This window comes from Pongo abelii, chromosome 2 (genome assembly GCF_028885655.2).
Source record: "Pongo abelii isolate AG06213 chromosome 2, NHGRI_mPonAbe1-v2.0_pri, whole genome shotgun sequence".
In the NCBI taxonomy this organism is placed as follows: Eukaryota; Metazoa; Chordata; class Mammalia; order Primates; family Hominidae; genus Pongo; species Pongo abelii.
In genome coordinates, this window is record NC_085928.1 from 100,662,721 (window position 1) to 100,690,315 (window position 27,595).

At 43.0% G+C, this 27,595-nt stretch overlaps 1 protein-coding gene across 6 annotated transcripts in view; it reads right to left on the reverse strand.

The window, feature by feature from the left end:
* CACNA1D (calcium voltage-gated channel subunit alpha1 D) overlaps positions 1-27,595 on the reverse strand; it is a 335,843-nt gene that overhangs the window by 133,069 nt on the left and 175,179 nt on the right. For 5 of the 6 annotated variants that reach the window (XM_024244717.3, XM_054552053.2, XM_054552054.2 and 2 more), the window contains exons 5-8: positions 23,628-23,770; positions 18,077-18,229; positions 17,354-17,550; positions 10,818-10,921 (exon numbers count right to left, since the gene is read on the reverse strand). In XM_024244717.3, coding sequence (XP_024100485.1) covers positions 10,818-10,921; positions 17,354-17,550; positions 18,077-18,229; positions 23,628-23,770 — 597 coding nt within the window. Of the gene's footprint in view, positions 1-10,817; positions 10,922-17,353; positions 17,551-18,076; positions 18,230-23,627; positions 23,771-27,595 lie in introns of those variants that run through there. The other variant, XM_054552055.2, reaches the window with a different exon arrangement.

Below are 27,595 nucleotides of genomic sequence, written 5' to 3' on the forward strand. Positions count from 1 at the left end.
CACTGACTTTTTCTGCAATGTCCAATCTACTTTGTTCAGATATTGTACTGTTTCTATTTACCTACCGAGATTTACCTATTCCTTTATTATGTCCATCTTTTCCTTCAATTCCTTAAACAGGCTCATAGTAATGACTTCAAAGTCTGATTATTAATTGCAACATCTGTCATCTTTTGTTTCTATTGACTTTTCCCTCCTTGATCATGAATATTTTCCTGCTTCTTTTCATGTCTTATAGTTTTGGGTCATGAGGAAAAACATCTTGGGAACATCTGAGTTTTGGTCTCTTCCTTTAACGAGTGTTGATTTTTGTCTTTTTGACAGGTGTTTAATTTATTGGCCATTTCCCTGATCCTTTTGAAGCTTGTTTCTATGCTTTTTAAGTCAGGTCTAGAGTAGGCTTACTCAAGGGCTAAAGTAGCTCCAACCCTAAAGCCTGGCTTTTCTGAAGTCTCGGTACCCAATGTATTCAATTAGGTCCTTCCACTACAGCTGAGCAGAACCATATACCTCCCAGCATGGAGAGATTTCCAACTGCTGACAGCATTCTACTAGCTGTTCTCTGCCTGGCCTCAATAAGTATCACCTGGCACAGAAGCAGCTTAGTATACGGTCAGATTTCAAAGTACCTCCACTCTGATTACTGGAGCCCCTTCTCTGCATACTTCTCACCCATACTCTGCCCTGAAAATCCCAGCCATCTTAGCAGCCCTGAACACTGTTCTTTGACCCCTCAGCAAAGAGACCATCGTTCTCTGCTGGGCTCCGCCTCTCTGCCATAATTCTAAAACTGTCTCCAGGCAGAAAGCCAGGACAATTGCGGAGTTTATCTCATGTGTTTCCCTTCTCGTAGGGATTGCAATCCTGTACATCCTATTTTCATTTTCTGAAAATAGTCGCTTCCTATTTTTTGCCCAGTCTTTTGTAGTTGTTTATGGTGAAAGGTCCAGTCTGGTAGCACTAGTATGTTGTGGCTGGAAGCAGATTATATGAGCCTTAAATTGGTCTCTCTACATCCATTTGTGTATCCATCCAATCTATTCATATTACTGCAGCCACAGTGATTTTCATATGCAGATTTTCCCAACATTTTATTAAGAAGAATTTCAAACATCCATAAAAGTAGAAACAATTATACAATGAACACCCATATGCCTACCTCACCTAGATTCCATAATTAACACCTGCTACCTTTTCTTCTTTTTTTTTTTTTAAGACAGGGTCTCACTCTGCTCCCCAGGCTGGAGTGCAGAAGCATGATCATAGCTCACTGCAACCTCAAACTCCTAGGCTCAAGCAATCCTCCTGTCTCAGCCTCCTGAGTAGCTGGGACTATAGGTACATACCACATTGCCCAGCTAACTAAAAAGACTTTTGTTTTTTTCCCAGAGACAAAGTCTCACTATGTTGCCCAGGCTGGTTTCAAACTCCTGGCCTCAAGCAACCCTTCCACCTCACCCTCCTGAATTGCTCGGATTACAGGTGCAAACCACAGCACCCAGCTGCTACATTTTCTTTATCACCTATCTCTGCATCCCCCTATCCATCTATTAATTCATCTTTTTGAAGCATTTTAAGGTAAGTTGAAGATATGAGAACACAGCAATAATTTTTAGAAAATGTAAATTTGAGTGTCACTCCCTGCTTAAAATTCATCCATGCATTCTCTTACCCTTCAGCTAATGACCAAAACCTGTGACACAGTCTAAAGGTCCTATGTGACCTGCACTCTGCTGGCCAGTCTCTCTCCTTTCATCTGCCTTCATCTCCAGTTCCCCCAGTTCCTGTCACCCTAGCTTCGTTCAGTTCTTCTAGCGTCCTCTGCTCCTTCCTACTGTAACTCCTTTCTGTGGGTTTTCCCTTGACTAGAATACCCTTGCCCCCAGCTTCTTGTCCCACCTTGCCTGGATATGGTGACTACTCATTCTTCACTTCCAGGATGCTCCTGTCCACTAAACTGACAGCAGTTGTGCCTGTTAAACCCTCTCACAGCACATGAACCTTTCTTTCAAACCATTTATACGAGTTTGTAATTGTCATTTTGGCCTCCATCATTAGATATAAGCTTCATGAAGAAAGAAACCATTTCATTCCACCACTGTAACTGCAGTGCCTACACGGTGCCTACATCCCACCACCGTAAACCCGGTGCCTACACAGTGCCTACATCCCACCACCATAACCCCAGTGCCTACACTCTACCACCGTAACCCCAGTGCCTACCCAGTGCCTACATCCCACCACCATAACTCCAGTGCCTACTTCCCACCACCATAATCCCAGTGCCTACCTGGTTCCTACATCCCACCACCGTAACCCTGGTGCCTACATCCCACCACTGTAATCCTGGTGCCTACCCAGTGCCTACATTCCACCACTTTAACCCCAGTGCCTAGCAGGGCACTTGGCATACATCTACCACTGTGTAGGAACTGAAAAAAAATTCATTAAATGAATAAGTCATTCTTAGGAAGTTAAGAGAGAGGGAGAAAAAAGGATCCAGCAGGATTTTCTGCTTCTTATTCGTCTGTTATATCAAATTCAACTGCCTCCAGGCCAAGCGCAGTTGCCCTATTTCCAGAGAGCTGTGGAACAATGTCATCCAGAAAGCCCTCCAAAGACAAAATTCCATGGTTCTCCAATGCTCTTCTAGCAGCCGATCTAAATTCTCATAAGACTGTGGATCTTTATGTTCATTTGAGTCTCAAAAATACAGCTCTGAATATCAAAGCTGTTTTGTTTTTTCCAGAGAAAATCTCTTTAATAAATGGTATCAGTAAGGGCTTAAAACCAACACCTCATTCCATGCCTCTCGTCTCACACACCAGGGCAGTAACAATGGCTCTCCTTTGCTCTGTGGCACAGTGAATGCTGTCTCATATGGGTGGAGGATACTTAGGGCTAGGGCTTGGGTGCATACATCTGTTGAAATATTAAAATGAAATCCAGAAAAGGAGCTGTTGAACTTTAACAAGGAAGAGTTCCCTACACTATAGATCTACTGGTCTTTGTATACCAAAGTGCCCTGCAATACCAATATTTGATCTCTGTAAAAGCAATTTTACCATCCTGTAAAAGAATATTACACAAAAGAGAAAAAAAGCATAACGTTGACAGTAGCATCTTAGAGACAATCATCAATTTGTTTCTCACAAGCCAAATTATTAAACTCCTAAATATCCTTTTCATTGTAAAAGTAATGGCAATTGTTAATGCCTCTAATTGAATGGGAACACAGGAAAATTATGGCTTTAATTTCAACTATTAAGGTAGCAACAGCTTTATAAAGAGCTGGGTCTGTGCATGAAAGCACTGTAATGAATTTTCTTCCCCTAGGATTTGGGATCAACAGATTCAACAGCCTCCCCTGCAACACTAATACCCTCAACAACCTCTCTCTTCTAACCTGCACATCAACAACCCAGAGCACAGGTGGAGGGGGAACTGCGGACAGAGAAGTCAACTCAGCACACAGCTCTCCATCTGCAAAATGAGCGTCCAGGAGGGCACATGTGGCCAGAGGTGCCTCCTGGGTCCTCAGAGGTCTTTCTATACATTATATATAAAAAAAAGAACTTGGTCAGGAACAGATGATAGCCACAGCTGACAAGTGAGAGCTCTACTGAATCTGTTGCTAGTGCCTGGCTGCTGTCCACTGCTGTTGCCAGGGAAACAGACGTCAGCTTGATGGAAACAAGGATCAGCGAAAACTTTCACTTACCTCGTTTCCACTGATCCCGACAGCCATTTCTATGGAAACAGTAGCTGCGAGCCAGCGGCAGAGAGGTTACCACTCACTTGTTAATGTCAGGTGTGGCTACCAGCCTGTGTACTTCAGGTACCATGGTACCAACAGCACCAGGATCCAGCTGTCAGCTACCCCCGACAGCTGTTAACTCTGCAACAAGAAAGTTCAGTGTTCAAAAGTATATATAAATGTTTAGCTAGGTTCTTTATTAGAAAAAGGAAATTTAGCACTCTCATTTAAAGCCAAATCGGAGCTTACTTTCTTGTTCTACTAAAGCCAAGCCATGTGAGGGTACTGAAGGACCCTGAATCTTTCCGGCACCCTAACCTCAGCATTCAACTCCATTCACAATATTACTTCATGGTTCAGAAAAAGGGACATCCAACTGTGAACAAATCTTTCATGTATTAGCCTCTTCAAACCAAAGACAAATCCAGCTAAATGTGGGGAAGCACTTTGCTACAAGTAATCATTAAGGGTGTCTTTAGCATTCTGTCAGCTTAATCATCACTACAACACATAGGAAGTTATTTTTTAATCATAAGAACTATCTACAAAGAGTCCTCCCCTGTCCCTTTTAGACTGGACTTCTGTGTGCCTTAGTAGCTACTGGCCAAAAATTCTCTGTTGGCCAAGATATGGAATTAACTCACTATTGCAGTACAGTTTTATTCTGAATACGGTGACAAATCATACCGATATCCTGGCTACCCCAGGACCCCAATAACAACCTTTTCAATTTTGTAAGCAATTACACTACTCTTTTACAAAGCAGACATATCAGAGGTATATATATTGGAGGAAATTCAATTGTCCATTTTCTGTCAGTAGATGCTGGTAAAGTGTTGAATAAGAGAAAAATCTTTTTTTTTTTTTTTTTTTTGAGATGGAGTTTTGCTCTTGTCACCCAGGCTGGAATGCAATGGTGCAGTCTCGGCTCACTGCAACCTCTGCCTCCCTGGTTCAAATGATTCTCCTGCCTCAGCCTCCCAAGTAGCTGGGATTACAGGCATGCGCCACCATGCCTGGCTAATTTTTGTATTTTTAGTAGAGACAGGGTTTCACCACCTTAGTCAGGCTGGTCTCAAACTCCTGATCTCAGGTGGTCCACCTGCCTCGGCCTCCCAAAGTGCTGGCATTACAGGCGTGAGCCACTGTGCCTGGCCAAATGAGAGAAAAATCTAATCTCAGTCATGAAAAATGTATAAGAATGCCTATTCCCAGAGGATATGTCTCCACTTAGAAAATATTCACAAGTAATACAACTACTATCTATTGCTGTGTTTTGCCTCTTGAGCCACCATTCAAGTAGAAGAAATCAGAGACTGTCTGGCTATTACTAGTATGAATTTAAATGGACCAAACCTGATTCCACTATGTAAAATTCTGGTATAGTCAGTCCACAGTACACCGGCACCGGCACCACCTTCCCTTTTCACATGCTCCATGCCATGAATCTTTGCTTTAGGAAACCAAAGCTTCCTAAAAGCAGCCATGCCTGAGTCTTTGTCTAGGCCCCTGGTATCCAATTAGCCAGAATGGGATGTAGGAGGCGAGATTCAAAAAGATAAACTAGTTTGAAAATCGCCTTCAGTTTTCCATAATGCTTCACTTCATCCATGTTCCCTTAAACTTCTAAAGATAAATAGGCCTATAGTAATACAAAATTGGATTGATTTAAAACGATACCTGTGATCTGGTAGGACCTGGAACTTACTAGAACACCAAGAATACAAATTAATTTGTATGATTTTGAATTTACAGACCTGGGCTGGGTTTACATTCAATTTTATGTCATAAGAGTGGGTTTAATAACAACATGTATTGCCTAACAACATACAAGATCTACTCAACAGAGTATTTCAAATATTTTTCATAAGATGTTGCCAAAACCAAAGGTTTGAATTCATAAGCAAATTATAAATGATTTTAATCTATTCTTTAAAGCAAGCCCAGGAGGGGGTTTATGTAGTAATATCTTAGTCAGCAGTGGCTTATGTCATTATATATATAATAAAACATTTTAAAAATACAACCTGGGCTTTTCACTAACACAGACCTATCTTGGCCAGCTATTATCAATTAGTTTGAAAGGACTGAATTGATTCGATTCTTTTCTTGCATCAAATCCAGGAACAGATGCACCCTTCCTGAACTATCATAATTTCACTGGGCCAAGCCCTCTCCATTCTTCAGCTCACTGAGTCCTCACTGAACTTCACGAAGCTGGTAGTGTGATAAGCTCTGTTTCACCGATGAGGAAAGTAAGGCTGAAAGAGGTAAGTAACTTGCCCCAAATCTCACAACTGGAAAAGGTAGAACAAACATTCAAGACTTGGTTATCTGATTCTAAAGCTAAACCGCTTTAGAATGTGCTTAACCGCTATGTAATAGAAATGCCATTCCCCTCAATTTGTGCAAAAAACCATTGTCAAATATATAACTTTAATAACAATCATTTAGACCTGCATAATACTTTGCAGCTGACACAGTGCTTCCACATTCTCCAGAGCCACCTCTTGGGTGACATTGAGTACAACGTTGATGTAACAACGTGTGTGTAAAGCGTGGCCACCTGCTGGGAAATCCAGAAAATGCTACACTCCAGAATTTCCAAAGAGTACCCTGCACCGTTCCCACCTAACCCAGTGAGGGGAGTGGGGGATATCCATGGATTTAAGATAAGGATATGTTAAATTAGAAAAACCCTTTATGTATTTTTAGAAGCACTTCTACAGTCATTAGCTGATTGAAAACCACCCTGTGTGGGAGGCGGCAAGACAGGATATCGCCGATATCCTGAAGGACAAAGAGACTGAGGCTCAGGGTAACTCAGTGAAGTCCCAGAGTGAACGCGGGACTCCGGCAGGACAGAACCCAAGTCTTCCAGCCCCCTTCCTGGGGGTCAGAGCCACATCCTGGGAGCCTAGGGCGTCCCCCATCTTGCAAGCTCAGACACCGCCACCATAGGGATGGCTGGTGGCAGGTGGGCCCTCAAATGGAGAAGGAGGCAGAGCCAACCAGCCTACCGCCCATGACCCCCATGCTCCCTCTGGGAATCTAGCATGATTCTAAAGATGAAAACCTCAAAAGGGAGTTCAATTAACAATTTGAAAAGTGAAAAATTGCCAAGCTTCTAGAAGGCCATGTGTAATATGTCTGAATTGCAGACTTAAAGAAGACATTCTTTCCAATTCTTGGTCATAATGGGAGCATATCCTTAATGACAACTTAAGGTTAAATTGCAACATTAGTCATAGACATTCTCAGCCCCTCCCACAGAGCACTGTGATCAGAGATGGAAGTATTCATCTATATTCATGCATGGTTGCATAGGGTTTACAGTTCATATACTTCATACTTACCTTGAGGGAAAAAAGACTCTGTTATAAAACCAAAGATTTTCCCAAAGCATCTGTGTTACAACACTTTACAAATAAATACCAAATCCAATGTGCAGATTAAAGTCTGTTCAAGAATACAATAGGATGGCATGGCCACACACATGAAGGAGCCAAGGAACAGAAACAGATACAGGTATTTCCAAATGGCTGACAGACTTGAAGACACACAGCACCATCTAACATTTCCTCATGAGAAGGCAATCACATGGTCTCGACCAGCCTTTCTAAAATGAGGGCGTTTTAATTCAGTGCTTAGGGGATTACATTTGTGTTGGTCTGACAGTCGCTCAGGGTCTATGCAACACAAGTTGTCTTCCTCTCAACATTTATATCCTTCTGGTTTTGCAATACCTCTAGTGTCCCCTTAAAAAATTATGAAGACTCTTGAGGCTAAAATTTTAAAAAATAATAATTTGCTTAAACAACAACAAAAATATCAATGGGAAAGTAAGAGGGGAGTAGCAGGCAGAGAGGGAAGGTGGTGGTTGGGGGCGGGGGGGGGGGGCGGGCAGGCGGAGGGGCGGATGGGTGGAGGTGGAGACATGCCAGCCCATCGTCAGTCTCCGGGGGAGATGCCTCCTCATCTCTCTAGGGCAGCTCACAGAGCCTCTGGGTCTGCGTCTCTACTGAGTATGTGCCCTTCTGCACTGCTTCAAAATGGGCTACCCCATGAGATAATGAATGCCTAAGCACAAGGCTGCTGTCTGTGTCTGAGACATCTTGGCACCCCTGGCCTCTGGACCAGAGCCGGGCACTCTACAGGATCTCAGGAAATACTGGCCAAATCAGGAACAAAGCTGTGAGGCTGTGCTTTGCAGACATGGTTCTGCCTTTACCCAAACCAGCCCTACCGGAGGCCTTCTGGGGGAGTAGAGAGGAGGTCATGTGCAGCCCCTAGGGGTCTGAGCACAGCCCGCACTGACGGCTAAAAATCGCTGGGAAGTCTCGGGTTTTCTTTTATAATTTCATGTGTCATTTCCAGTCTCCTCCATCAGGGATCTAAGTTTTGTTCTGATGAAAAAATATTTTTTAAAAAAATTATTTCCCCCCAAAATATATTTCAGTAAACTGGTTGTTCCATGAAGGAGTGTACCTTTTTTATCCTCCAGCTTTGGGTACCTCCCACGGAGTTGCAGGTTTAACCCCCATTTGTGATAGTGGGAAGCCCCCCCGCCCATCTTTTTCTCTCTTCTTTTTTTAAGCACCTCACGATCTGGCTCCTGCCTCTGCTTCATCATGTCTGCTGGGGCAATGGTTCCTGCCTGGGAAAGCTAAAAGATAAGGCATGTCACCGGCACTGTTAAAATTAGCGGTTTCCATGGCCTCCGTCAGTTTAGCTGGGTTTAGGAGACATCAGGCGCCAAGGAATTCACAACAGGATTGCTGTTAACCTTGTATAGGAAGCTCCTGTGGCAAAATCAAACACGATGTTATTTCTCCAGGAATAGATACCACCCTCACATGTCCAACCCTAGCCTAAGGCCACTGAGGTTTACTAGGAGAAAGACACTTCTCACGTTGAGGTGGAAGGGCCAGAGGCTTGAGGAGCCACTCATCTACAGGAGGCGGCTCAGGCAGGGGAGGGTTATGTGGCCCCATCCCAGGCTCAGCCCCCACCCCTCTCTCTGGGGGGCACTAGCCCCTGGGCCATCTCTACATAGGGACTTCCTGTGACAGTATGCGTCCCTGGTGTGGAACTGACTACATTCAATCCAGGGCAGGTTTAGGGAAAGATGCAGAAAGGAAGCCGAGATGGATAAATGCACTCTGCTTTCTGCTCTGGAAAAGGCAGTGTTTCCAAAAATGTGATCAAAGCCTTTTCACTAACTCAGCATACATGAAGACATCACTTCCCCGAGATACAGCCTCGGAAAGAGAAAGATAAAGCGAGTGAGGAGGAGATAAACTCGCCTGAATCAAATCCATCAACATTACTTCCTGAGGGTGCCTGGGCACAGCGCAGTGACAGAGGCTCCTCTGGGAGACGTGGGCCCCTCTTGGGCCTCCTGGTATCCTGCCTGCCCCCCACAACCTGGCAATGGCTGTATGAAGTAGCTGATTGTGAGAGAGCCAGACAGCCACCAGCTCCCTTCTTTGTAGCACACCACCTTTCTGGGGGTGTCTGAGAGGCGGTGTGGATGCAGGGCTGCCCACAAGGGTTCTGGGATGGCGTCTCCAGCTACGGGCAAGGCAGAGCCTGCAACATAAGGAGTTCCCTTTCCAGGCCAGAATCTGCTGCACCCTCTTTATGGAGAGTCAATCCATAAAGAGGAAGTGATAAACAAGTAAACTTCAAAAATCGTGACTGAATGACGTGGTCTCTGTAAGCCCATGGGAAATGTGTGCACAAAAGTCGATCATCACTCTGCATTAAGAGAAGGATTCTATAAGTTTCGGTTAAAACTGAAGCACAGGGACAGTTCTCACAATGACAGCACTAGAACATCAAGCTAATAAAGAATCCCAATCTGAGGAAGATTTTGAAACTGTCCAGTATTTATGTGTTTGAGGCTTATTTCTCCTTCACAGTAAAATCTAAAACTCCCCTGGAAGTATTTATAATGCACTGTGGTGATCTAAAGGGGCCAGGTTATGTACTAATAGACACAAAACGACAAGGGGTTATGTACTAATAGACACAAAACGACAAGAGACAAAAGCCTCTTTCCTGGGGGAGACCAAGGCTGGAATTCCTTTAACTCACTTGTAATCCACCTCTACACGTTCACATACTAACACAACTGCCTTCGGGGGAACGTTTTCATTAAATTAACAGTGTTTGGCAAGCATCGGAAACACGGAATCTCACAGACAGATACAGGCAGAAAGAATCACAGTTCAATCCAAAAGCAACACACTGAGAGGACATCAGAGTCCAAACACATGCAGAGAAGCTGTCAGGGAGCAGCTAGGAGACACGCAGAGTTGCCTCACACGTGGCAGCAGGAGAAGGTGCAACACGGATCCAACTGCTTACCCACTAAGGACACCAAGAACCAGGTTAAGGACGAAAAATGAGCCAAGGATGATCAGACTAACAAAATACACCCATGGCCATTCCCATCCTATCGCATCATTTACCTGTAAAATGTAAGGAGATCAGTTATCAGTTATCCATTTACTAAAGAGCAGAGCCCCAGTTGCAGCTGCCAGACCTCTCAGTGCTTTGCTGAAGGTTAGTGCTCCAAGGACAGGGACTGGGCCTAGGTCCTTCCTTTTTTTTTTTTTTTTCTGCAAATAAGGACAAGCTCAGCGGCTGAAATCTACAAATGGGGCCTACCAAAAGCCCACCCAATCCAGCTCATTTTGCTACTGTTTTATAACAATTAATCTGCATTATATTGGATCCAGACAAATAAAGCAATTATAAATGTATCTCACTTTAGAACAGACAAAAAAGGGCATGCTATGGAAATTGTTTAAATCTCAAGCAACAATGCTGATTAATTTCTGGTCAATAATCATTCTATAGTTCTCCTTCATGAAGCCTGGTGAGGTTCCAGGAAACAGCTTGATTTGGGAAGCCTCAGCAGAAAAGAAAGCATCTCAGAGGACACATAAAATGTCTGGCAACCCCTCTTGGCGGCCCTCATCCAGCAAAGCCTGTGTGGTCTTGGCAACTGTCCTCGGGACTCTGCTTTCAAGATGAAAGAGGTGTAGCTTACCCGCTCAATACACCAAGTACAAGATTTAGTACGAAAAATGACCCAAAGATGACGAGACTGACAAAATACACCCAGGGCAATTCAAATCCCATAGCATCATTCATCTGCAAGAAATAAGATGGTCTCATAGGAGTGGGTTAATAAAAGAATTTAACAAGGAGAGAGGGTCACATTAGAGACAGCATTCTATACATTTAATTAAACATTTACCTAGATTTAAATCAGAAACAACAGTAGCCAACACACATTCATCACATATTCCCCATACACACACACAAGCATCCATACACACACACACACACACACACACACACACACACACACACACACACACAGAGTCATCAAGGCTTTCAGGCCGAATAATAGCAGATTTTGGCCCCAGGAAGGAAAATCAGCTGGGATATGGCTTTTTCTTACAGGAAACTGTCGATAAGTGATTTTCAGGAAAGATCTTGGTAGAGGACAAAACTAGTGCTTAGCTAGAACCTATTTTCTATGCTGCCCAAGATTTTAGACTTTGTGTTTAAAGTTTGTAATGGTGGAAAAGTCTTAATTATAGAGACAAACTTGTACCATTTGACTCTATAAACTCTTTTTAAAAACTCCTAAAACAATCTTCTACTGGAAACCAACCTACCCAAGGAAACCAAACCCACCTGAGATCTGGATTATCTGCAACCTGTGAGTGCAAACAAAATGAACGCAGCAAAATGAATGCGAAAAAGAAATTTTGTCCAGGTCAACTAGCTGACACATAGTCACGGGCTCTTTGGAGAATGAGCTTTTTCTTAGCTGCACCCACAGAAAGGAGAAGCAGCCCTTATTCTCCACACTTAGCTTTGATCTAGATGACCCCCCTGGGAGACTGGCTCCAGCTATGAGCTGACTGGGTTTAGAGGTGAAAGGGTGTGGCCTGAGGAACCCCATTCCCCTATTCCCGGACAAGCTCATGCTGCACATTCAGACACAGTCTCCCTGGCAGACCTGGCCAAAGGAAGCTAGAGCAAACAGGTGCTTTAAGGACCACAGCTGGATGGAACTTTCCAGCAGCACAGGTCAGTGTTAAATTCAGCAAAACACCTTTCCCAGGAAGGAGGTGTTAAGAACCAGTCAGGGGACAGAATGGATGGCCCAAGGTATGACCCTGCCAGAACACCCAGAATTTTCAGCCAATGAGAATTGCAAACAGTCTGGATAGAGCAGTCGCTCTTGCCTTGCAGGTGCAAGCCCTTAGGGTGTTAAGCATGTGCTTTCCTGCATATGATCTGGCTCCAGGTTTTAACTTTACAGAATGAGGCTCACGCATTTCACAATGTTTGCCTCGAGAAGCCAAATAGGGAAAGCGAACATTAAAAAAAATTACCTAACATCTGTTGCTGAAGTCTAGGGAGAGGGCATTAAATCCCTTATGAAACACCTGTTTGGCCACATGAAAACTGATGTGCTTAATAGAACTCATATCAGTCTGCACATCTTACATTGGCAATTAGAGTAATGAATGAGCCTGGGCCGTGGCTGCAATTGTTGATCTAATTAAGTTGGATAACCTAATTTCAGCAGGAAGGCAGAGGGTAATTCATCCAGAGCAACTATACCACTAAACTTACTGAAAAACCCATATATGAAGAAGGAACTGGCTGCCTGGTGTGGTGGCCTGTGCCTGGCCTGGGTCAGCACCTGAGACAGAGCCCCATCTGGGCTTGTTTCCCTCTGTGTTGGAACAGAGGTGCATGCAGCAGGGGAGAAGGTGCCCATCAAGGTGACGGGAGGGCGGACAGGTCCAGGGCTCCCATCAGGAAACCTCACTCTTCCATGACCCTAGCAACCGTCATCTGCTGAGCCATCTGCTTCACCAACCCTCCTTCAGGCCTCAGTCTGGTGTTCCAGAGAATGGCTCTAGTAACGCTGTCTTCTCCACTTGGGAGGGAAAATTTTCCTTTAAACAATTTAAAACCCTTTTAATTTCTTGGGAGTAGGTGTTCATCAGATTCACATTGGCTCAAATCAGATGTATCACTTGGAATGACAGTTGAGGCCTGGAGGGAAAGGCTGGAGTTGAACACAGTCCACTGGAGATTCCAAATCTCTAAGTCAGAAGGTGGGGCAAGAGAGACAAACTTCAGCTCTGAGAGCCGGTCTTGCTCCCATTCAACCCTTCTCAATCCAAGTCCCTTTTCAGAGCCAAGCATTTCTGGGATCTTACCATATACAAAAGAAAAATCAGAACATGCAAGCTGTTCCCAAAAATACCCACATGAAAATAGAGACTGCTTGGGATTTTGCCTGTATGGTCTTTATCAACAATGAAGAAACTGGCTTCCACTGAAGGACTTCAATTTAGATTAATTTTTTAAAAACTTATATCAAAGTCATCAAGGGGTGTCATCTGGTGCCCAGGAAATAATTTTCTTTTTAGCTTCAGTTTTCCTTCTTTCAGAAGGCTGAAATGGGCCAGGTGCAGTGGCTCACGCCTGCAATCCCAACACTTTGGGAGGCCAAGGCAGGCGGATCACCCTGAGGTTGGGAGTTCGAGACCAGCCTGGCCAACATGGTGAAACCCGTCTCTACTAAAAATACAAAAATTAGCTGGGCGTGGTAGCGAGGACCTGTAATCCCAGCTACTTGGGAGGCTGAGGCATGAGAATCACTTGAACCCCAGAGGCAGAGGCTGCAGTGAGCTGAGATCACGCCACTGCACTCCAGCCTGGGTGACAGAGCAAAACTCCGTCTCAAAAAAATTAAAAAAATAAAAATAAAAGGTTGAAATGCATATTCATGTCTCAAGTTATAGACCAATGCAAGGCTGTTTTTCTAGCTGCTGAAAACACTTCTGGAAACTTGGTATACTGGTTTTAACTCCCCAGAGCATGCAATAAGAAAAAGGCAAGCCCTCAGCTGGTTACATAGAAATTTCCTAGGTGGCCTGAATGAAGGAGATTGTCAGCTTGACCATGAGTACTTCCCGTGAAGGTCTGACAGCCAGCACCTCCGTAGGAGTGTGCACTGAGAAAAGAGCTTGGTGCTAAGACAAGACACCACAAGTTTATCTGGATAGCTGTCTCCTGAAACCAATACTTTTTATTTCCTTTGAATTGAAGGGAAAAAAAATTTCCTCTAAGTTGAAGAGAAAAATTAAATCATGTAAGTTTAATTCTGCATCTTGAGAAGCCCAGAGAGGTTCCATGAACTACTCGAGGTCACACAACCAGCCTAAATAAACACTCTTTCCCTGCCCTACACCCTTCTGCCTCTGTGAGCAACAAACACTCACATGCGAGTCAAACAACGGCTGAATTATATTTATGGAACTCACTTTATCAAAGAACTCTACCATAGGTTTCTTTCCACCAGAACTTAATGATCCCACTTCCCACACATCCAAATATTCCTGTTCTAAGTGTGCCTTTCTACATATTGGACCCACCTGTACTTCCCTTCTCAAGACCCTGCCAGACATTTTCCAGACACTAGCAAGAAGCAAGGCATAAATGAGCTTCAGAACGCTGACTGAATATAAACTTGACTAGATGCAAAACAATGCCCTGCAAAGACTTTGTCCACCATATGTAAATACCTAAAGGATTCAGAAATGTGCTTGTAGTCAATATTTAAAATCTAATCTCTTTTTATCTCCCAAGATGTTCCCTTTATGCCCTAGTTGTGGATAAAAATAGATATTCAAACACGGCACATCTACACTAATGAGGCAATATGCCTGGTACACTTGAAGGATGATGACCATCCCTTGTGTTTATTGAGTGCCTGCTCGGTGCCAGGCACCGTGCTGGGCAGGGATGTTCTGCTGTGTATCACATCGGTGTGGCTTCCAGCTGACTGTGGCCCATGAAATATTAGGAAGGCTTGGTTCCTTGGCCCCTGCCTATCTCTGTGATGAGCTAATAAATGCAATCAACAGGTAATTAAAAACAATCCTGATGTGTTTCAGAGAGTAAGATCTTAGAGAACAGTCGGGAAGACATTACTTAGCTGCCCCCTAGTGTTCTGGAAGGATTCATAAACTGCTGACAGGTGGAAGAATGCCAAGGAAAGAGTGCTGGGTTTCAGTCTAGGCCAGGGGGTCCCACAGCATGACCCGCAGGCCAAATCCAGCTTGCTGTCTGCTTGTATATGGCCTCAAGCTAAAAATGATTTTTACAATTTGAAATGGTTGGTGGGGGAAAAAATCAAAAGCAAAATATTTCATGACACAGAAAAGTCATACAAAATTCAAATTTCAGGGTCCATAAATGAAGTCTGATTAGAATAAAGCCACATCCATTTGCTTATGTACTGCCCATGGCTGCTTCCTAGCTATAGTGGAAGGACTGAACAGTTGCTGAGGTGACCATGTAGCCTGCAAAGCCAAATACATTTTCTATTTGGCCCGTTATGAAAAGGTTTATAGACCCCTGTTCTAGATCAAGGACCACAACCATTTGCTGTAGAATCCAGGGAATGTTCCATGGTCTCTACTTCACTGTCTGCATCTTCATGATCCCAGACCTTCTATAAAGGGATACAGACTGGGATAAAGTTTATGAATGGCTTGAGATCCCCACCAGAATAAAGATGCTGTGTAATTTATGGAGAATACAATTATCCTGTCAAAGTATTAACCATGTGATTGTCATATTAACAATAAAAATAATAATTATATCATCCTAGATGATATTTAAACCTTCTCAGGAAAGTAAGTGGAAACTTTCGTTTCTAGGAGCCTGAAGTTCCCTCTCCTTTAATCATCTACTCCCAGGTTTTACACTTTCTTGGCAACAGGAAAATTCTGAGAATCGATGTGCAGGAATATAACATAAAGTATAAAATTGTTCATTAGTCAAGGCATGTTGGATCTGCAGTTGACAATTCACCATGTCAATAGAGAGAGAAAAACAAAGCTGAGAGGAGTCACAGATTTTGATTTTTAAAAAAATCAAAATGTTGTTTTATGTACTGTTTGGGGAAGGGAAGTATCAGAGCTTGGGCTATTTTGATGATGCTTTTTCTATTTATGAAAAACTTCAAGGGAAGACTGGAATTGAGATCTCAACTAATCTGACTAGAAGTTGCAATTTAGGAAATAATAGCGAAAATGAATGCTTCACCTAACCTGAGGGCCCTCCTGCATACAGAAGCCATGCCCCTGGCTCAGCCAATATCATCTCCCTCCTCCTTCCTCTTCATGAAAAGACGATGTTTTATGAATATAAATAACAGACGTGCATACCCACACACACACACACACACACAGACACACACACACTCACACTCCTATGACAATCAGAAAAAGAAAGGGAAGTAGGAAAAACAAGATACTTAAACCTGATCAAACTAGACTGACTTTGGGGACTAAAGATAAAAATATACCTTCTTTGCCTCATATTAAATATATAGGGACATCTACAATCCTGTGAGCTGGTGAAGGGAAGCAAAAACCTATTTATAACCATTATATGTTACATTCTTTGAAGTTATGGAGTAATAGGAAATCCTGAAAAGTATCTAAAATTTAGAAACTACCAGAACCTACTTCTCAATTTACAGGCCTTCTGTCTAAAAGCTGCTGATTTCAGAAGTACTTTATTACTAATTTCCTTTTAACAACTCATAATTGGAATCCTGCTTACTCCCCTTTGGACTTGGATTTAGGCTTAAAATCTACATGTTAGCTGTCTTTACCAGCAACTCTTATCCCATGAAAAACAATTTCTAAACTTCTGTGAGCTTTATTTACATTCTAACAAACTCAACCCTTGGAAATAGCTGTTAAAATACTATAGCACTTATTTTTATATAGCAAATCTTTCTGGCTCTATCAGGAACAAGAGGAACCAGACCCTCGCCTTGAAAGAGTGTCCAACTGTTTTCATGGCAGGCTGGATGGGTCCAACAGCCCTGGAAGTCTACGTGCCATTCCCACCCTTTCTGCCAGAGGTCTGTAGCTTCAAATAGAAAGGAAGACAGCTTAAGGTTTTGTGCTGGGATGATTTATAGTAATACTAAAGATAAGAATGGGAAATATTATCATGGGAGAAACTCACACTGGGTTTAAAGTCATACTGAGTTATGGAAAGCATGAAAGGGATCTGATTTACAGTCCCTTTCTTCCCTTTAGGATCTAGTAGAGCAACCTGCCTTGATGTATAAATGATTAACTTTAGCCTGTGGCAGTCCAGGAGCCTCCTTACCTGGAAAGTGACCCTTTGGCTCTCTTAAGAGTTGAATCAGGATAGCCCTGGCTTCCTGGAGTTCCTCCAAAGGGGACTACTGGCCACCCTTGGCACCAGGTCTTCAGGCAGCACTGGGGAGTAGAGGACTAAAGCCAGAAGCCAACATCATGCAGCAGCTTCCTGCAACTGAAACTAAGGCCCTCAAGGAGCAGGATGATGAAGCCTGCTGGTAAAGACAGCGTCTGCTTCCCTTCCCAAATAACTGACTTCAGAGTTTCTTTTCCAGCCACCTCTCCAGTGGCTCTAGCTCACAAAACCCACTTATCCAAGGAAAGAACACTCCAGAAACTCTCTCCCCAGGGTACTTACCCAGTAGAGCACGTCTGTCCAGCCCTCCATGGTGATGCACTGAAACACAGTGAGCATGGCAAAGGCAAAGTTATCAAAATTGGTGATGCCTCCGTTCGGGCCAACCCAGCCACTCCTACATTCTGTGCCATTGGCAGTACACTGGCGTCCATTCCCTGAGAACGCACATGGAGCTGGGTCCTCTTCAGCTACGATATCTGCAAACAGAGCAAACAGGCTGCACCACTCAGGACAGAAACATCAGGAAATCCAAGCCGGTGGAAGGTGAGAACCCTTGCCAGGGCCTGGGACACCCTACCACCCCATCTGCGATGCCTCAGGATCCTGCTCGTCCTTCAAGTTTCCCTTCAAATGCTCCCTCCTTAGTGGAATCTGCCATTTCCTCTTGTCACAATCCATGGCTCTTTTCCTCTGCACCTGCGCTTACAGCACCCTCCTTAGGATTAGATAGCACAATGCTGTTGGTTTGCCTCCTGTTTTTACTTTGGAGGTCTCTTATCTTATTTGCCAGGACACATTACACAGTAAATCGGGGGTGGAAAGGGAGACTGAATTCTCATCTATTCTGAACATAGCTCATACTGAGAACTGGCTCAGTAAATGTGTTGGTATATTGGACATTTTTTTTCCTATTTTGTTTTAGATTTTCCCCAAACCATGAAAGCTGCTTTGGGGCAAACAAAAAATTTTAAAGTTAAGTTAGCTACAATTCTCATTACTCACCTGAGTCAGCAAAAAAACATGTTTTGTGCATTTTTCCAATAAAAAGTTCCAATCCTATAATAGCATAGATTATGATTACAAATAATACCAAAAGGGCTATGTGAAGGAGGGGAACCATGGCTTTTATAATGGAGTTCAGGACAACTTGTAAACCTAGGAAAGACAAAAAAAAAATAAGTTTGTGAGCCAGGAAGACACTCCAATGAATCATATATATAATTCCTAACCATGCCTCCTTTACTTAGAACACATAGTAATAAAATTCAAAGAGGTATTTCAAAGCTTTTCATTAATATTAAGACTGGATGTGAGATAGACTGAAAAGGAACCTTAAAGATCATCGAGTCCAACTCCCTCACTAGGGAAAAACTAAGGCCTAGGGAGGGGACTGCCCAATATCAAAGTTCATCATTCATTTACGCATTTCTTCACCCATCTGACAATATCTCTTAAGTATCTACCATGTGGAAATCATAAGGTTTGGTGCTTTGGAGCAATATGAAGATGGTTTATGTAAAATGTTTTCCCTCAAAAAATTATATTCTAGAAGACACAGAATTAAACACAAATAACTCTACCCTTGGGTAGCACATAGATGCTATATAAATATCCCAATAGTTAAAATTAATAGGTGTTGGGAGTTGAAAAGGCCAAAGGGATTGTGACCAACTCAGCATTCCACTGGAGGCTATATGATCAAACAACAAACTGTTTATCATGAATGCAGGATGTGGGCAAACTCACGACTGCGCCTACCGCCAGGTTTGCTGAGGGCAATCACTCCCTGGCACCATGCGCTCATTGAGGTTATCTACTGGGACATCTAGAGCCTGTTGTTAGAAGAATGCAGTCTTGCAAGTCTGCTGTAAATCAAGCTGCTGACCGACAACCACTCCCCCCTCTCCCTATCTCCTTTACCCAGTAAAATGTGAAAGGGTCTGAAGCTCAGGGCTCTTGTTCACTAGAAGCAAGGAGCCCCCTGATCCCTTCTTCCACATATACTCTTTTGTCTTTGTCTTTATTCCCATGTTCATCATCCTTTGTTCAGTCCCCCAAGGTCCATGCAGGTGACAAGTAGGGATGAATGGGGTGAAGAAAGGGTCCTGAGGCAGCTTCCCTCTGGGAACGGCCCAAAGGCCAGGTGGGGTGGATTTCCACAGGTGGCCATGGAAGAGAGGCAACTTCAGGGAAGAAGAACAGAGTACCAAAAGCACAGAGAAGAGTAGCACAGTATGGGCTTGAGGGTGGTGAGTCTTGATTGGTGGTTAGTGGAAAAGAAAATCATGAAAGAAAAGTAGATTGCAGCCAGGGTTGTGGGTGTTGAATCCAGATCATGGAGCCAAACTTTAGATCACTAGCAAAAGGCAGTTGCTTTAGAAAGACCAACAGCATAGCAGCAGGCCAGACACAGAGAGGTAGTTCAAGAGTGCTGGGGTAGGTGAGGGTGAAGATCTGGATGAGACCAGAACTCAGCAACTGAGTCAGAATGAGAGGAAGGTACCTATGGAGCACACCAGTTATTTGAGCCAGGGTCTTGAAGCAAAATCCCAGTGTCCCCAACAAAACTAAGCATTTCAAAGGGAGGTTCTCCAGGAATGAGGGAGGTGGGAGGGGCAGGGGGAGGGTTGAGACTGACTTGAGCCTTGTTAAGTTTGATATTGGTATTATGTAACATTAAGGTAGACGTGTCCTGAAGCTGAAATGTGGTCTTGAGAGACAGGCACATGAGAAATGATTATTTCTGCCCTTGTGTGGTGGCTCATGCCTGTAATCCCAGCACTTTGGGAGGCTGAGGCAGGTGGATCACTTGAGGTCAGGAGTTCGAGACCAGCCTGGCCAACATGATGAAACCCCATCTCTACCAAAAATACAAAAATTAGTTGGGTGTGGTGGTGTGCGCCTGTAGTCCCAGCTACTCGGGAGACTGAGGTGGGGGAATCACTTGAACCTGGGAGGCAGAGGTTACAACTCCAGTCTGGGTGACAGAGCAAGACTTCGTCTCCAAAAAAAAAAGAGAGAGAGAGAAACGATTATTTCCTACATTTAAAACTTTTGCTGCCATGGACATCTTAGGAAGACAGGGTCTTGCTGAGTCTGAAATCCTCAGACTCAGACCCATGGCAAAAACTGCAATTACTTTCACACCAACCTAATAGAAGCTACCCATGGAGTCATACTCAGTGCCAGAGTGTAGGTAAGGCTACCCACCAAGGGACAGAAAAAGAGGTCATGAAAAGAAGGATGGGGGCAGCACTCAGGATTAGGATTGGTTGTGAGGAACCAAGAGACTGAGGGAGAATGGGCAGGAACCCAGAACCTGCCCTGGAGACCAGGCCTCCTGACCTTGCGTTGGCGTCCCCCATCCTCTCCATGGCCCCGCGACCTCAGCACGACTGTGCTGCTCACTCTTCTCCTTCTTACCTTCTCCTTCCCTGTCCTTCCCTGTCGTCTCTCCACCTTCAAACTTTCCCTCTTCTGCTATCATCTCACTTTCCCAATACATATTCAGGAAAGAGAGAATGCAAGAAGCTGAGATGCTTACATCGGAAACCAGAATATAGCAAGCAAAGAGAAGACTTAGCAATAATGACAAACCTTTACCGTGATAAGCAACACAAGAGGAGGCAGGGGAGAGGATGGTGAGGGAAGAGCAGTAAGAGGATTTCAGACTCAGCAAGACCCTGCCTTGCTACAACCTCTATTACAACTAAAACTCTGGGTGCTACACCTTTGGATATGTAAATGTCCACACAGTTTTTTCAAAAATGATCAATTAGGACGATTTTCAATATTTTTACCTTCTACAAGGAACACATGGAAAGGAAAAGACGACACCCATTCCAATCCCCATGGCCAGGTTTCTATTGTTGTTTTGGTTTTCTTGAGACACCAATGGGCCATGCAAAACCAACCCCCAGCAGTTAGCTCTTCTAAATTCCATGGCAGTAAGCTTTGTGAATATTTTTTATATTTAGACTAACTACTGTATTTCAGATTGGTCACATTTATGAGATGATAAAGTTGTATCCGACTGTGAACATGTATACTTTATTGCATCCCGCTCCTTTGTACATACTCAACATGTACGGTAGATCTCAGTAGATCTCATGGGACTCTAGTCAAGGAGGCAGAAGTGGGAAGAACACCAGGTCAGGAATGTGGAGATCGTGGGTCTGGTTCTGTCTGGCTACTCACTAGCTGTGAGAACTTACACTAGTCACTACCTCCAACAGGCCTCAGTTTCCTTGTCTAAAAGATGCAGGTAGACCAGATGATCTTTAGGATTCTTTTCCACTTTGATGGTCTTGAACTTTGATAAATGTTTCCCTGTCCAACACGGAAGGACAGGGAAAGAGAAGGTAAGAAGTTAAACAGTGAGCAGCACAGTAGTGCTGAGGTCAAGGGGCCGTGGAGAGAATGGGGGACGTCAACACAGGGGTCAGGAGGCCTGGTCTCCAGGGTGGGTTCTCAGTTCCTGCCCATTCTCCCTCAGTCTCTTAATGTGGGTGCTTAAGAACTCCACAAATGCCTGATTCACCACCTTGTGAAATAAATTTACCTTTCACTGAATTAATATATATTTCCATACACACATGCACACAAAATTATGTCTTACAGAACAGTCTGGATTCTCTTTAGCAGGGACTAAACAATTCCAAGATAAGTGTAAACAGTCAAACATTCCTAGACATTTTTAACAACTTCAAGTACTAGAGAAGAAATCAGCAGGCCACGGCTGCCAACCAGCACTAGAAACAGCACATCTGACAACCTCTGATCCCTTCCTTCAAAAGCCTATTTGAGTTTGATGAGAGACTGGGATGTTCCCTACCTAGGTGGTTAAAAATATAAGCTCAAAAGTCGTCATACAAGACTCAGACTCACATTTTTCCCTGCTGACCTGGGGAAGAGTTACATACAAATCTCCCTATCAAATTTCAAACAGTGATGTCTGTTGGGGAAAGGAAGAAATACAGTTTAAAACTAATTCTCAATATCTAGGAGCACTGCACTAGTTTAGTAAAAACCTCATTAGCCAAGGAAGCAGACACAATGCTATGTGAGTTCTTGGATTTTTCACTGGCCAGAAGATCGCTCACACGCACACACGCACACACGCACACAGCCACAGCCCCCAAAGTCTTCACGCCACACATACCATAGACAGGCTGTCCTGTTATTTGCTCTTTGGGGGGAAAAGCTGTCGTGGTTACTTTGAAATTAGATTAAGCTATAACAACTAAATCTGGAAGAACATGTTTGCTCACTGAACTTCTCATTTAATCGTGTTACACTTAACAGAGCCAGTCATTTCCAAGGTATTTCTGTTTTTCTCAATTGATTCCACACAGTTCTGTGGTTTTGACTTGTGCTGATCTTTTTCAATGAAAATAAATGAACAATCTGGAAAAACAAGTACACATAAAACACCACTTCCTACATTTTAAAATGTTAAATTTGGAAATGTTTTTTTTTTTTTTCCAGAGGATTTTTGGTGCATTCTAAGTGCCAACAAATTTAATAAAAATTTCATGAAGAACTTCTAGAGAGGCAAAAAATGTGATCTGTGTTCTTCTGATGGCTTTATGAGTTGTGAAAAACAGGCACACCCTGCAATCCCATATTCTTGCTCAGAGGCACCAGCCCTCAGAAAGGTGTTAGGATTTCTACTCATGGAAGTCCCCAACACAGGAGTCCTATCAGGGGCAGAGCCCAGTGAGGCAACCCCAAATGCCTTATAGAAGGATAAGAGGCTGCAGCTGTTGGCCAGGGCACAAACAGGGCATCTATTCCAACTCAGGTATGATTTAACCTGGCCTGGGGGCCTGGAGCCAGAAGCACACTGGGGCCTGGCACTGAGTGGTATGGTAGGGCCTAACGGCTAAAACTCTCTCTCACTCACTGAGAGCCTCCGTGCTCCAGACATTCTGTTAGGGGCTCTCCCTCCATTATCTCATTCAGTTCTCACAACAGCCTTCAAGGCAGGTACTCCTGTGCCCTGTATCCAGGTAAGACAGGTGAAGCATTCATCCCTTCCCCCAGAGCTGGGTAGCACAGTTCCTGATAGTAGAGGATCTAATCAGAGTTTCCAGGAGTCCATCCCTCTGATGCTCCCCACTTGGGGGGAAAAAAAAAAAGGCAGGCAGCTAAGTCCTCCAACACCCTCATCCACAAACCCGCCACTTTCAGAGGGGCAGGCCTGGGAGTGGAGGCGTGGATGGCAGCATGTTGCCAGAGAGGAAAAATAGACTGGAATTAAAGGCCTGAACCCAAGGTCTCACCCCAACACCTTGTCTTTCTGCAAGAGAAGATTCTCTCATCCACAAAATCAGAATGACAATAACTGCCACCTGTCCCCCTCTCAGGGCTGTCACGGGATCCAACGTGACAGTGCAAGCCAAAGTGTCCTGTCAACTGTGAAGGAGGCCATGGTCGTCTGCTGACCCCTGGCTGGCACAGAGCAACTCACCTGGAAGCACCAATGATTCTGAGACCCACCTGGAAGAAAAAACCAGCACACTCCTGACTCTAGGAAACAATAAGTGCTTACTGGGCACTCCTGACACTAGTCGAAGTGGTCGCAACACTCGAAAGGCACGGAGGGCTTTGACATCAAAGCCTCCAGATTTGCCGCTAGAGTGGTTCCCGCCTTCTGTTTCTTTGGTTAATTGTTCCAAAATTACACTAAACAATCTGAAATAAGAGAAAGAGAAAGAAATGTTAGAGTCTGTCACCTCAGGGAAGCAAAACAGGATGATAATTGTATTTATTTTTGAACAAGGGCTAATTCTGTGTGGCTGCCGCTTAAATAAAAGGAAGACAAAGACAAGAACTGGGCTGTGGAATTGGAATACAAACGACCCCATCTCCAAAATGACTGGGACAGGGATTAACCTCATCTGTGTTTAACGCAATGGAGCAACAGAGAGCAAGTCTGTTCCCAAAGAAGAGGGGACTCCCTGGAAACTCAATGATGACAAGTAGAACTGCTGCAAACTAAAATGACAACAGTCATCTTGGTGGCTACCATTCATGAGCACTCGCTATGTGCTAAGCACTGCACATACATTGTCACATTAATTCTCACAAAATGTTATGCAGCAGGAATTACGAACACCATGCTACACAGGAGAAAACAGACTCAATAGGAATAAGTAGCCTGCCCAAGGTCACACAACTAGCAGCAACACATGTAAACACAGGCATGTGGACCCCACTAGAACGCAGGTTCTGTAACAGCAAGGAGTTTTAGTCTGTTCTGCTCATTTGTGCATGTGGTCTGTTCTAGTCTAGTGCCTATTACAGTATCTGACACATAGGAAGTACTCCAAAAATATCTGATGAATCAATCAATGAATGACTTCAAAGTCTCACATCTTAATATGTTATATGTAGTCAGTGTAGTCACTAACACACACACCCCAACCTTCACCTTCATAGGGATATTTGGAGGATGTAAATCACAGACACTAAGGAGCTGTGCAAAGGCTAAAGGCAGTTACCTAAGGTAAGGTATTAATATCATCATTCTCTCTTTTGAAATGTGAATAATATTATACCTGGCAGCCACAATAAATTTTTTCCTAGTCTCAGAAGGTTCAGATAAATCTATTTTCAGGCAATCTGCTCATTTAACAATGACTTTTGCTCTTTGAAATAAATATGCTTTGGAATTATTGCTCGTTTTTCAGAGTAAGTATAAAATTTGCCTATTTCAAACAGCATCAACTCTGGCCAATCAGATTGTAGGAATGACTGGCCCAGCAACAAAGAAAAGGTGTCCAAAGTTTAATGAGCAGACAAAGCAGAAACTGCCCCCACTGGCATGCCTCTGGATAGCCAAGACACCAAGTCCATAAAACATAGGGTGGTCTGATTACAGCCCTGATTGGGTATAGTTGTGTAGTTCTGGGGCATTTATAGATCAGCCCTTTGTTTTAATAACAGTACAGCAATTAGCAACAAACCCAGCCAGGAGGGAAAACAAGCCCAGTCTCTACCTTTACAAAGCTTCAGATGGTGAACTCTCCCTAGTTATGACTGAGGAAATAGATCAAATTTATGACAAGCTTCTCTCTCTTCAGCATAGTTTTTAAAAGATTACTGTAAATCCCTGCAGCAAGGCTAAAGTGAAAAGTCTCTCCCCCAAGACAAATTCATAGCTTCAGAAAAACAAAGAAAAAGAAAGAAAGAAAACTTCAAACTCTTCTGAAATGTGCAAGCCACAGGAATTTTCATCCCAAAGGGTTAGCAAAGTAATTTATGCAGGTAGTGACTGAAGACTGCTTTCAAGTATCTGTGTTTTGCAACATATACGTCATGGTCCCTTTATTCCTTGTCCTTCAGCAATGTCCTTGAAAACACATGAAAAATGTCTTTCTCTAGTCACCAAAGAGGCCAAGTCAGAGAGAGAAGCAGGCTGTGCAGACAGTGCAGGGCTGCAAGGGGCCGGGGCTGGTTTCCACTCCTAAGAGTTATGAGATATTAGGAAAGTCCCTCTCCTTCTCTGGGCCTCAGTTCTCCTCTCTATAAAATGACAAAACTGGATTTAACGACTCGGAGAATGACCTTTCCACTCTAATATTCCGTGATTCTGTTCCTCACCACCATGCCTCTCAAAAAAAAAAGTGCCATGGGCCTGAAGAGATAAGGGTAGGATGAGAAAGGAGTAACTAACTCTAGGTTGTTATTAAAAGTTTACCCCAAGGTGGGAGAAAAAAGACAAGGAGCTGTCTAAACTGACTAAAGTCAGAAGCACCAGAATGAGGAGTCACGTTCTTCAAAAAAAGCTTAAGTAATAGAGCCTGAATGCTTGAAATATATCTTTATTGAAAATTTAGAGGCATGGGATAAAAGTTGGCTTAGATCAAACTTTTCTCTAAAGGAATAACTTCAGCTCTGGCAGACACACTGAGTCCTCTTGTGGTCACATTAACAGTTAACATTTTAGAAATATCAATTACTTTCTTAATGTCTTGGTTATTGGGAATCTTGACAAAAGCAATAGGTCACTGTTGACTTGGAATGGAAAAATCCATTGGATTGAGATACAGACTGCAGTTGGAAACTTTAGTGAGTAGGAATTTGATTCAAATGAAGACATCATAATTCTTCTTTTTCTTTTTAAAACCTTTCTTCCGTTCTTTGACTCCAATTTCGTGCATATTTTAGATAAAAAATAATCTGATGTTCTGAAGTTTTTCTTAGAGTCCAGTTCTACTTCAGTTTCCTACATTTTTTTTGCATTTTAAATCACTTTATATTGCAGTTTAATTTATCTATAATAAAACACACTCATTTAAAGTGTACGATGGGTTTTGAAAAATGCATAAGCCTAAGCAACAAACACCATGACCAAGATAGGGAAGATTTCAACATTTCAAATGATTCTCTTGTGCCCCTTTTGCACAGCCTTGTACAGAGCTTCCCTTGAAGCTCAGCCTTGGGTACCAAGTGATTGGCTGTTTATTGCTAGAGTTTTTTTTTTTTCTTTTTCTAGAACCCATATAAATGGAATCACATAGTATGTTCTCCTGGCTCATCTTCTTTTGCTCACCATAATGTTTTTGACACTCATCCACGTTGTTTTATCAGCAGTTCATTTCTTTTTGTTGTTCTGTAATGTCCCATTACATAAATACATCACAATGAGTTTATCCATTCACCCGTTGAGGTATATATGGGTTGCTTCCAGTTTTTCTCTATTACGAATAAAGTTTTTTTGTGGACATGTGTTTTCATTTTTCTTGGATAAATACCTAAGAGTAGAACTGGTAATATGGTCATATGGTAAGTCTATGTTTAACACTGTAAGAAATGGGCGCATTTTTTCCAAAGTGATTATACCATTTTCCATTTCTACAAGTGGTGTATGAGAGTTCCAGTTGTTCCATATTTTGGTTAAGACCTGGTATTTTCAGTCTTTTTACATTTAGTAATACTAGTGGGTATGCAGTACCGTCACTGTAGTTTTAATTTGCATTTCTCTAATTACTAACAATGTTGAGCATCTTTTCAGGTGTTTGTGGAAGATTCACATATCTTCTTTTGTGAAGATCTGTTCAAATCTTTTACCTATTTGTTTATTGGGCTGTCTTCTTACTATTGGGTTGTAAGAGTTCTTTATGTATTCTGAATACAACTGTATGCATTGTGATTATTTTTCCCAATCTGTGCCTTGCTTTTTCATTGTCTTCACACTGTCTTTTGAAGAAAAGTTTTAAATTTTGATAAAGTCAACATTTTCAACTACTCTTTCATGGCTGGAGCTTTTTGTGTCCTGAGAAATCTCTGGCTACACTGAGGTCATAAAGATTTTATCCAATATTTTCTACTATAAATTTCATGGTTTTACACTGCTCAAAGAAATCAGAGATGACACAAACAAACGGAAAAACATACCACGCTCACAAATAGGAAGACTCAATATCAATTAATTAGCCATACTGCCCAAAGCAATTTACAGATTCAATGCTATTCCTATCAAACCACCAATGACATTCTTCACATAACTAGAAA